Source organism: Plutella xylostella, chromosome 19 (genome assembly GCF_932276165.1).
Source record: "Plutella xylostella chromosome 19, ilPluXylo3.1, whole genome shotgun sequence".
Lineage (NCBI taxonomy): Eukaryota > Metazoa > Arthropoda > Insecta > Lepidoptera > Plutellidae > Plutella > Plutella xylostella.
In genome coordinates this window covers 4104449-4117020 of record NC_063999.1, presented here as the reverse complement: position 1 = coordinate 4117020, position 12572 = coordinate 4104449, and the positions used below count along the sequence as shown (strand labels likewise).

The window sequence follows — 12572 nt, the reverse complement described above, 5'->3', positions numbered from 1 at the left end:
GGTTCGTCAGTCTTTTCCACTGTTGATTTAGTAAAAGCCTATCAACAAATCCCTGTTTTTGAAAACGATATTCAGAAAACAGCCATAATTACGCCTTTTGGCCTCTTCGAATTTCCATTCATGACGTTTGGACTTCGAAACGCTGGTCAAACCTTTCAAAGGTTCATCGATGAGGTCGTGCGAGGCCTAGATTTCTGTTTCGCTTACGTTGATGATATTTTGGTATATTCCGAAGATCCCACAGAGCATGCCATCCATCTCAGAGCACTATTTCAGAGGCTCCATAACTATGGCGTGGTCATTAACCCATCCAAATGTGTTTTTGGTGCTGACGAGGTAACATTCCTCGGATACCGCATCAACGCTGCTGGCACCAGACCACCTGAGGATCGCATTCAAGCCCTCGCAGACTTCCCTCCTCCTAAATCCGTTCAAGGAATGAGACGTTTCTTAGGAATGCTGAATTATTATCGACGCTTCCTACCAAATGCTGCGAAATATCAAGCACCACTCATAGACGCCGTTGCTGCTACAAATAGCAAAGGTGCCAAGCCATTTCCTTGGACACCTGACCTCGAACGTTGTTTTGATGAGTGCAAAGCCAGTCTCACTACTGCAACCACACTAACACATCCTGATGCTGAAGCTACATTAGGCCTTTTCACAGACGCATCTAGCACCCACATAGGTGCCTGTCTTCAGCAGCGCAAATCAGAGGATGACGACTGGATGCCCCTCGCATATTATAGTAAGAAGCTTTCAGCGAAACAAGCAGAGTGGCCCGCATATTATCGTGAGCTTCTCGGTGTGTATGAAAGCGTGCAACACTTCCGCCACATCCTGGAAGCTCAGCATGCTACGATATATACGGACCACAAACCTCTCATATACGCCTTTATACAGCGTCGTGAGAAGTTACCCCCATCTCAACTCAACCAGCTGTCGTTTATAAGTCAATTCACGACTGATATAAGGCACATCAAAGGAGAAGACAACGTTGTCGCTGACGCTATGTCACGTGTTGAAGCGCTCTCGCTTGAAGACGACTATCACAGTTTGGCAATATCCCAGGACTCAGACCCTGAGCTTGCTACACTACTTGCATCCCCGTCTTCCTTAAAGCTCACTAAGGTTTCAATACCCGGCACAAACGTCATCCTTTGGTGTGACAACACAACGGGTCGACCTCGACCTTATCTCACACCTTCTTTCCGTCGACCCGCATTTGACCGCCTTCACAACCTTAGCCACCCCAGCATGCGAGAATCCGTACGCCTGGTGTCTGACCGTTTTGTGTGGCCACTGATGAAAAAGGACTGCAAAGAATGGGCCCGGACTTGTCTTCAATGTCAACGCAGCAAGGTAAGTAGACATGTATCATCACCTCTTGGACGTTTCGACCAACCTTCCCAGCGTTTCAGACATGTCCATATTGACATAATTGGTCCTCTTCCTCACTCTGACAACTTTACATATTGTCTAACTGCAGTCGACCGTTACTCACGTTGGCCTGAAGTCTGGCCAATGTCATCAATCACCGCAGAAGAAGTCTCCAATACCTTATTGACAGGATGGATTGCGCGTTATGGCATACCCACCACAATAACTACCGATCAAGGTCGCCAGTTTGAATCTGACTTGTTTAAACGCCTCATGCATTTATGCGGTATTAATCGGATTCGTACAACTGCCTATCACCCTTGCGCTAACGGTATGGTGGAACGCATGCATCGCCAACTTAAGGCGGCTTTGATGTGCCACAACGAAACTTGGTGTAAAGCACTACCATTGGTGCTCCTCGGCATACGATCTTCGCTTAAAGAAGACCTTGGGTTTTCTTCAGCGGAACTGCTATATGGCGAACCTCTTCGCCTGCCAGGAGAACTTCTGACACCTTCAGAAGAAACCACCAACGTAAGTGACCCTTCTGACCTTGTAAATCAGCTCAGGAAGCGCATTAATGTAATGCGTCCGAAGCCTACATCACACCATGCTAAGCCATCGACCTTTGTATTCAAAGACCTGGCCACTGCTTCACACGTGATGCTTCGTGACGATACCGTCCGACGCTCCATGCAGCCTCCTTACTGTGGTCCTTATCGTGTCTTGCATAGAAGTGATAAAACTTTTACGCTTGACATTAACGGAAAAGAGAATACGGTCAGCATTGACCGGCTCAAGCCCGCATACATTTTTGCGCCTCCTGATACTGTTCCAATTTCAGCCAATCAGGCGCCAGCTGGGCACTCTCCTACTTCTCTTTCGGCCACTCCACCAGATGCGCCCATTCATTCACCCGCATCTCCACCTCATAAAACTGCTCCTCAGTTACCCCCACCTGCCCCTTCTCGGCAAGTTACCACTAGGGCTGGTAGAAAAGTTAGGTTTAGAGACGTTCTAGACTTATAAGTTTTACCTATGTTTCTTTTGATATTCTTTATACTTTTGTAAACCAATATGAATTTTATATGCTTTAAATGATCATATTCATTTTGTTGTGTTTTTTACAAAACTTTACTACTTCATTAAAGATGAAAATATTCTAGTTATGTTAATATTAAGTTTTATCTTGTCTTTTTGACTTAAATACCAAAGTATGTGCCATTGTTAGTATGTAAGGTTGAAATTTTACCTAACTACTTTTGTAGCATTATTTGTAAGTAGTACTTAAATAACCACTTTTATTTACTGAAAAACAATTCTCTTACGTTTTGTGATTTATTATTTTTTATTTTATTTTGTGCACCGATTTTGCATTATTATCCGTGTATTTCTTTTGGTAATTCTATTTTTATTATTATTTTTTTCATGTTGTTTGTAACTTCGATTTTATAACTACCTTTTCTTATTTTTGTATGACTTTCTTTTCTCCGTAGGGGGGTGATGTGGCGAAAGCCACCCTTGGTAGATTATATAACCATGGTAGTTTTTAATACATTTCATCTGGCACACTTTGTGTCGCCCTGTGGCCACCCTAGGCACAGCGGGATACCCAAGGGCTCGCTCTCTTCCCGCGACATCACCAGCCCGATCGGACGTGTCATTGCACCAGTGTAATTAGTGTTAAAATAAATGGACTTGATATAGGAACGACATAGTTTCAGTTAATCAAATAACTCCATAGATGTAAGATAAAACAATTAATGAAAGTAAGAATGTCATCGCGTTGAAGACTAAATCCACGCACGCTATTTGTGTCAAGCTTGCAATATTTGTGTGCTCATGAATGATCCACAAATAGATGATCCAAAATTGTATAAGAGAGCCGTCAGCTAATAGCGTGCGCCGCGTGTTGTGGTCGGTAACAACAACAAATAGTTTTCTTTGCTCTTGACTGATCGACTGACTCCCAATTATATTTCAGTCGGCTGAAGTCCGGATGTGAATATCAGTGGAAATGTACGTTGATTGATTGTTGGAAATTTTCAGCAAAAACAGGAATTGCGTAGGTTTCAGGTCGGCATGTTGCCGTTTGATTCAGAAATATCTCTAATATGTATTTAGAAAATTTCAGCCATCGTTTTTAAGTCTTCCATATTTATTTTAGTGCTGCTGACGAATGATCAAAAAGTCTACCGGTTCATTGAACTCAAAAAACTTTATCGTTACTAACAAATAATAATAATAAGTTACATATACGCAAATTATGTTTTGTACGTCTATAACAGTAACAGTGTGGAATTTTATCAGTGACATTTCTTTTGGCATAATGTAGTACCCATCATGATGAAAAACTTTAATTACCTATACTTCCCAGGTAGCACAAAATTGCTGCTTAAGCGCTGAACAAGTGCTGTATAAGAATACCAATGCTGCAATATAGTATTTAAATTGGCTGTATTATAGCTGTAGTGGCTCTGTTTCAGCCAAAAAGGGCCCCAAATTAACCAGCCTTTGGTATTATAATGGCTGAAAATTGGCTGTGGTTTACGTTAAAAAAGGCTTAATTAAAGCTGCAATAAACTCTTCCTAAACGTGTCATTCTGCTTAAGATTATCATATCCAGCCCTTGCGCAGCTTTTGACGTACGCGGTATCCAATTACAACTTTTTTTGCAGCTTTCCATATGAAAATATTTATTATTTTTAAAATATTTCCAAAGACGTCACGTCATAACAAGAAAAAGAAAGAAGTTGATATTATTTAACAGTGCATCCATTTTGAATAAAATATTGTGTTTGGAGTTACGGTAAGTTGAACCAGTGAATATAATAATAAGTTCAGATTCTGATTGCGAGTGCAACTTTATCGTGTAGTTTATACTAATTTATAACAAATAATTGATGCGCCCTTAGAAGTATTTAAATATATTGAAAGAAATGTGTAAATAAATTTCGAGTGAAAAAGCGTTTTGTAAAATTTTACTTGTAATCATATGAAATAACCTTTTACGACCGTATTTTAAGTTGAAAAATTGGTCATATTTGAAATAAATGTGTAGTTTTGCAGAATATTCGATTTAAAATTTGATTCAAAATTATTTTTATAGGTTAGTTATGGCGTCCATAAAGTTTTCAGCTTAAGTCGTTGAAAAAATATACTGTGATTCTATTTGCTGTAAATAATTCTAATAATCAGCCACAAGCTGCTTATGTTCTGCATAGAATACTTTCATTTACACTTTTAGTTTTTACAAGGTTTTGGGGTACGCTGTTCTAATAATTATTGAGGTATATCGTATTTCAGCAACTATGTATTTTATGCAGCATATCGGGGTTCATAATGGGGTTCCTCTGACAAATAATAAAAATCGTTTCCATTGATTAAATAGGTACTAATGGCGTGTGCAATTATTATGAATATTAAAATAATAATCGATAATGATGTACTCGTAAAAATAAAATGTAGCGTGACAACCAATACGTGATAGGCTATTTATTTCTAAACGCTATCAGTAATGTCATTGTCAACTTAGTATAAATTTACATTTTCATTCACAGTGTCAGACATGCAGCAGCATGGCAGCAGCAGCAGCAGCCATCTGATGACAATATTACCCAAATTCTGCAAGCCAATCAAACATTGCTTCTCAATATGCTACAAGTCTGTACCTCATCTCATAATAAAAGTATTTATCTTGGTATAATATTGTTTTATTTTAAAATAATTTAATCCAAATAGGTATGTAGAAGAGGTATTAAAAACAATTCACATCCATGTTGAATGGAAACAAGTTTAAAGTGCACATCCTTAGTGGCTTAGTATATTCCGATTATAAACGGTTCGTTCAATTTATTGTCATGGATATTACAGAATATAGGCCAAAATTCCTTTTTTGAACTTTTGAATATTGGCAGCCCATCAATATTTATGTTTAAATTGATCGTACTAGGCACTAATTCCATACTATCCAATATAGTTTGTAGACTGTGAATCAGACTTTGGTGCCAATACTTACCTTCTCCAATTTTTTTTAAATTTATGTGCCTGGCAATTTTAAGCAATGTCCTTGGATCACTGGGTAAAGCGTTGGGTATCTTTTCATTTATTATCTTTGTTAATTCTTTTACTACTTGAGTATTATTGTGTTCGACGGCCCACTTTTTTATTTTTTCTTTAAAATGTAATGTTTTTTCTAACTGATTCAATTCTCATTGATTTTCATCATCTGTACTACTGGATGTATACAATTCTTGTGGAGACTGGGTCACAAAAGAACTGGAAGTACTGGGATTTGCAGGAATTATTTGTACGGAATCGTTATTAATATTGTCTCTTCGACCTTGATCAAATGACGATTCTTGTGTTTCTTCATATCTCCTTGATAATTTTCTTTTTATTGCACCATTTCGTTTTCTTTTTGACCAGGGAATGTCCATAGTTTCTTCTTTTTTATTTAACTGTAAGTATCTGTATTAAACAATGAATAATGATTATGACTGCAAGCTACGGACCCCAACATAAATTGATTTACTGATGTTGGGAAGAAAAGCTGCAAAATGGAATCATCAAGAGCAACAAGTTCCATAAGGGTTTACCGGGATGCGATAATCTTTATAATAGTACGCATAAATGACACTATGTTTCTATAAGAATCATAAACCACTTGTAAAATTACACAAATCAGCTTTGCAACCAAGCTGTTATAATAAACGACTCGATACGCTTCTACAGCTTCAGGAGTAATAAGATTAAACTTTGAAGTATTTTAAGCAGCTGCGGGCAAGTATTTCTTTTACAGTTTTAACCAGACATCTGGTTATTGGTTTCAAAATAGACCACAAGTAGTGTAATGGCTTGATAAAAGATGCCTTCAAGATGATACATCAGCTTTTAGCGTTAGAAAACCACTGGGACGTACTGTTAACCAGTTGTCTGTATAAAAGAATATGTTTCAGCCATTAAACAGCAAAAAACGTTATAAAACACTAACTATGAACTCGTATGCAGCCCACAGCTTAATAACGTATTTTAGATGAACCTTTTACCAACCATTAAGTTATTAACTTATTTCAAAGCTTTATAACAGCTTATTGAAGGTACGAACACCATTAAACATCTTATATAACACTTTTACACTTAAATAAGAGGCAGGTTCGACATCTAATCAGCCAGTGTGCTACCTGGGTTAGGACCAACTCTGAAATCGTAAAAAAACCAACAGTTCCCAATAGATTCATACCTATTAAAGAAGAAAAAATTAGATCACTTATCAGAATAATTTTATTGATTAAGTAATCGTTAAATTAAGTATGTTACTGCTGTAACTACATTAAGTGTTCACACATTTTTGTAATAACGCGTACATATTATAATATGACGAGGTAAGTAAATATGCTTGTATTGCCATCGAGGGACTGTCTCGCCGGAGGGCCTCTAATTTAAAATTGTGATTGTCTGGCAGCCTCCAGCCGACCTAGATTTGGTTTCTGGGACATTGAAGGACATTTTCAAACAGGTGAGTCAACGTGGATTATTAAATTTTACATATTATAATAAAACCCGTCTGGCCGTTTGATATACCATTCCGCCCAACACCCGCCTCGTCTGCCAAACCTGTACTTGTGACCTTTTTGTGGTCGTTTTAATTTCAGAAATTTCTTTTGAGTCAAGATACTCTTTATTGGTTTAGATAGCTGATGATATCGTTGTCTCTTTATAAAACAGTTGATATGGGTTTGTTTGTAAATGCCAGCGTGTAATTATGTCAGGATTTACAGTAATTAGATTACGGTAGGTAAGTGTGGGACCGCGTGGGATGTTGGACATTCGCCAAAAGATCCGTCCGATTCAGGTGCTGATATTCGTAAATTTTACAAGAGTCGCGTGCCATAACTAAAGCATTTTCTTTTTTGAAATTTAAATTATTATTTATTATTGATTATAAATTTAATAAGTAGATATGATCATGTAGGTATGGCTCGATAATCAATTAATCACTTATTTAAAGTAGTAGAACAGGCATGCTAATATGTAGGAAGGTAGGTACCTTCTACCACAGAATAATATCTACCTACTTAGGCACCTAGTTTTTGAGCAACTTTAAAACTTTTTAAATTTTATTAAATTTTTCAGCACTTTGCTTAACTAACTCTAACATTTTATGAATAAGTATTTATTCTAGTTAGCAACCTGAGTAATACAGGTCTTCTGGTATCTCTTCTGTCATAGGCCACTTCCAAGGAGCGCCACAACACTCTGTCCACAGCCTTCCTCATCCACCCACTACCGCCGCCGGCTAACCTGTCTAGGACTTAAGAGGTCATCGTAGAAGTCGTCAATTGTTGAAATTTTAAAGGGGGTGACAACGATGATTGGATTGCTTGCCGTTGAGTAGGGACGTGAAAATACCATCGATAGGTATGTCGTAAGATTAGTGGATAAATCGAATTTTAGCGAAAATACTGTGGATATTGAGAAATTACGAACGATTAGACAAATGTGTGGTAATTTGATCTAAACATCAATTACAAACGCTTCCAAAAATTTAATTATTAAATTATTCTATGCATTTATCCGATCTTCTTCTATCGTGTAAAATGCACTAAGCTAACTTATTACTAATTTATCCGATGATAATTTGGAAAGGATGTATTGTAAAAGTTGTAATAAGCCAAAAAGCGTTACTCTGCGGGATCGTTCCGAATGGAAGTAGTTCAGAATGACCCCCTTTCGGCTTAGTAAACCACTTTTGCACACTGTATATCTTAATACGTATACACAAGTAATCTCCGGGAAACATTTGAATGTAGCTAGCGGTGATGGGCACAAGTCTCTCACGGCCAATGAATGCAGACATCTGGGTGCGCACGCGCATAATTCAAAGGGGCGATCACCAGGACGGCGCTTGGCATGCAGACGGACACACTCATTCGATAGCAATACACCCGTTACCACCGGTGCGATGCGAAATGTAGCGATGTATTTATTTATTTAAACACTTTATTGTATATATATAAATACACATTTACAAAAATGGACTTAAAAAGTAATGTACACTAAGGAAGGCTTATTGCCAAGAAGCAATTTCTTCCAACCAACCTTTGTTTCCATGTATCGACCCGCGTCGCCTCATTGAATTGTTCGCTAATAGTTTATAGTGTTCATACACCGTGCAGCCAGACTAATGTATTGGATGACGGTGATAATGCTGTGACCTTTAGTTGCATTACCAGTTGACTTATTAATTGATTTTCCGAGTATGGCTGGTTAAAAATAGATTCGTTAGCTAGGTTTACTCAGTAGGTTATGACTTTTTAAACCGTTTGAGCAATTATTATTATACGATACTAAAAGGGTAGTTTATCGATTTCGATAAAAAGTGAGGTCGTGTGTACATCACTAGAGCAGGTGCTTTTAGTGTGCAGTGGCTAGTGCGGGCTGGATTATTCGGTGTTGGCGCCTCCACGGCCAGACAAGTCTCGCACTCTCGGCCAAGCGCCGGCCAAACTACTTTTTAATATTTATTTACACATAATAAAAAGCTCTGACAGACATACTTTTTTATGAGCCTTTTAAGCGCACGCGTTTTTGCGATACCAGTTTTTGTGCGTAGAGTTGTATAAGTTCATTTTTAGCAAGTACTGTTTGTGCATAAAATTAACCAACGATTTTGGAAAATATAATATATATGCCTCTACAAAGTTTTCTAATATGTATTGACATCCCTACCATAAAGTAAATAAGTAATTATAAAAATGAATACTCGGTGGTGTATACCTAATTCAGTCTTAACTTGTCTACTTAATCTCTATACTCACCTAAACTAACATGTCACTTCAACATTCCAATGGGCCATGCAGTATGTAACTCATTTCAGCAGAAAATTTATCAAAAGCAGCTTAGCGGCGACAGATTTATTGCGAGCGAACAAATTATAATGTAGCAGCTTAGACTTCTATATTATGTAGGTACAACGTGCCCGCTTATTACACTTTCAGCGGGCGGATGTGTCGTAGACAGTAAAATATGTTATTCAGTAAAGTGGGAGATTAGTGCTTATACTGCTTAGACTAGGCGTAAACTGTAGCTAATTTCACTTAAACGTTGCCAGCCATGTAGTTAGCTGACCGGGCTTAGTTTATGTGGAAATTATGCGTCGGCCGGCCAGGAATGAAGGAATTGGGGCAATACTCGGAACTTGTTTAAGGGCACGCATTAAATATTGGCAGTGTATAGCATTTTATTTTTGCAGCATAATTTTTCATGACTTTTTTCACTAGTATTTTGTATAGAACACTTTATTTCAATGACCACTTTATTAAACTATGACGACTTAGATCTCACGTTCGGTTATATGGTTTTATGTAACTTTTTAGCAGTTGTGCATATTTTTTTTGGATATAGATGACTATTTGCGGATAAAATCATTATATTTCATGTCCGTAAGGCGATTAAATCTCGAGATATGAATTTTTATGCAAACTAAGTATCTAAAACTTTAAAATGGCTGCTATTTCTAGAATATTGAGATTTGACCTTACATATAGGGGTGTTTTCTCGATGAAATCACTCGTAGAATACACCCTTAAATTTTGTCGGGTTCGAAAAATAAAACATTGTATATTATTACGCAAACCCGAAAGCTTTTATTACATTGTACAAGGTGCACATGGCTGCACATAGGTACATTAAGTACCTATGGGATATTTTAATTAAAAAAAAATTAGGTACATAGGTACGTCACCTTAATGTGCTTGTATTTAGTTCGTAGAAAGTACAAATTGTCTGCCTGCTGTATTCTACTTACTGATTAATTTATTCCTAGGAGGGATTTATAACAAACGAATCACCTTATATATTTATACTAGCTGTTCCCGCGAACTTCGTTTCGCGATAAAAAGTAGCCTATGTTCTTTCTCAGGGTCTAGACTATCTGTATACCAAATTTCATTCAAATCCGTTCAGTAGTTTTGGCGTGAAAGAGTAACAGACAGACAGAAAGACAGAAACAGTTACTTTCACTTGTTAATAAAGTTAGGATTATTTTCAAACGTAAGTTTTCGAAAAGATTATACTCGTAGGTAGGTATATAGATAAGTTGTTGTTGGTAGTTAATACTTATATTCTCTATTTCTTTAGATAGATAAAAAACCGTAACATTAGTTTTACTAATAATACTTGTAAATGTCAGGCCACCTATTGAAGGGATTCAAAATAATAATTTGCAGGGTTACTTATTGCAACGTACTCACCTACTTACACATATGTATCTCATGTAAACCTTTAAATTGCGAAATAAAATTCACAAGGAAAGACTTATACATAAAAAATACCCAAAACATTGAATATTATAGTCAATCGAAGTGTCCTGAAAAAATATAAGTATTTTTTCAAATATCCTACATAATTAATATGACTGTAACGTAGCGGATTTACGTTACGTGTTTACGTACCTACTTAATATGTATATTCAAAATTATAAGGTATTTTAAACATTAAATATTGGATAAGTTCAATGATTGTTCATTTTAATATTTAAAATTACTGTTGTGCAGTTTTAAAATTTCATGTCGGTTTTTCCCATAAATTAGACATCAACGCGCGTCCGAAAAATAAAGTTCGTCCTTGAAAGATATTTTTAAAAACTTGTAGATTTCAAAAATGACATTTCTCATAATTTTTAGTTTATGATGATTGACGTCTATGATAGTATAATTATGATTTCAACGATGAGCCAGCGATAAATTTGTAATATCATTAAATATCGAAGTCGAATACAGAGTAGAAAAATTAGAACCCTTCACTATTTGTAAGTACCAATGTAGATACCTAAATGTATTGATACAAAAATTACAAAATAGTCACGTGAATTTAACTTGTCTGGAGTCGAGATGCAATTATATTTTATAATGATAACTCTTTTCCAATATATCATTAATTATATGGTTGCTATATTTTAGCGGAGGTTTACTAGGCCATATACTAATGTGTATTTAACTTATTGGCTGTCATCCACTATAGCTGAATATGGTACGTATATTTTTCACACAAAGAATATTGAAGCGTCACACAATTTTCACTTACCACGAACATTTGATTAACCTCACACTTATTAAACCACTCAAAATTTCTACCTCTACAACTACCAACCAAAAATCACAAACTAAAAAAAAACACAAAAATGATCAGTTGAAACTCGCGGCAATTTCGCAGTGCGTCTCACCTCTGGCCGGCGTGGTCAGCGCGAGCAGCACCAGCAGCGGCAGCGCCCGCATGGCCTCAGCGACGCATGGCGCGCTGTGCGCTGTGCGTCCGCGCGCACTGTGCGCTCCTCGCCGTCCGCCGCGGCACTGGCACGTGCGCGCAACAAGTGCCCGCTATCAGCGCAACAGACACGCTCCCGGCTGATCAGTGTCCCAACGAATATTTGTGTGAGGTTTTTTGGAAATGGAAATGCGGATTTTCTTTTGAAATGGTGTTGAGGAAATTTTGTGGCACTTGGTTTTACTTGATTTATTGATTTTGAGACGAATGCGTTATACAAAAAATTTATTCTTCTTTTATGAAAAAACTGTAAACTTTTCAGAGTTTTCAGTGCTTGTTAATTAACTTTTTAGAAAATACGTGTAGGTAACGTAGTAATGCTACGGAGCACTGAACGCATCGCCGGCCGCCGCGATACTGACACGTGCGCGAAATAAATGCCCACACTATCAGCGCTTCAGCGAACATTGAAGTCCGATCTTGTCTCATCTGATCTCTTGCATTCCTATCTGATCGAATGAACCCCTATATGATATAAATTTTTGATCACAGACCGAAAACGTTAACCCTCAATATGGTTCCAATGCAGTTTTGACTTAGCTTTGCCTTATCAATTCCGTAGTATCCTACGACTGTAGAGCTATTCTTCCATTTTCGAAAATTTTCAGCGATTGAATTTTTACTTTACTAAGGTTATCTGAGTATTTAGGTATAGCGGCCCTAATGACAATTTAATAGGGTTCGTTAAGTAATAATAAGAATATGTGGGGACATCTTACACACGGCCATACAACCCCTAATTTACAGAGCCTGTAATACAGATATCGCAGCTGATATACAAAGGTACATAGGTATACATTATATTATAAAAGGAAATAAATTGCGCAATCGGCGGCCTTATTGAACGATACATATTTAAACCCAAG

At 37.2% G+C, this 12572-nt stretch overlaps 1 protein-coding gene across 2 annotated transcripts in view; it reads right to left on the bottom strand.

Moving 5' to 3' along the window:
- Positions 1 to 11921, bottom strand: part of LOC105386865 (follistatin) — a 32257-nt gene extending 20336 nt beyond the window's left edge. Inside the window, exon 1 of one of the 2 annotated variants that reach the window (XM_048627548.1) lies at positions 11606 to 11921. In XM_048627548.1, the coding sequence (XP_048483505.1) occupies positions 11606 to 11657 (52 nt within the window). In that variant the 5' untranslated portion in view covers positions 11658 to 11921. The remainder of the gene's footprint in view (positions 1 to 11605) is intronic. The other variant, XM_048627549.1, reaches the window with a different exon arrangement.
- Between the last annotated feature and the right edge of the window lie 651 nt (positions 11922 to 12572).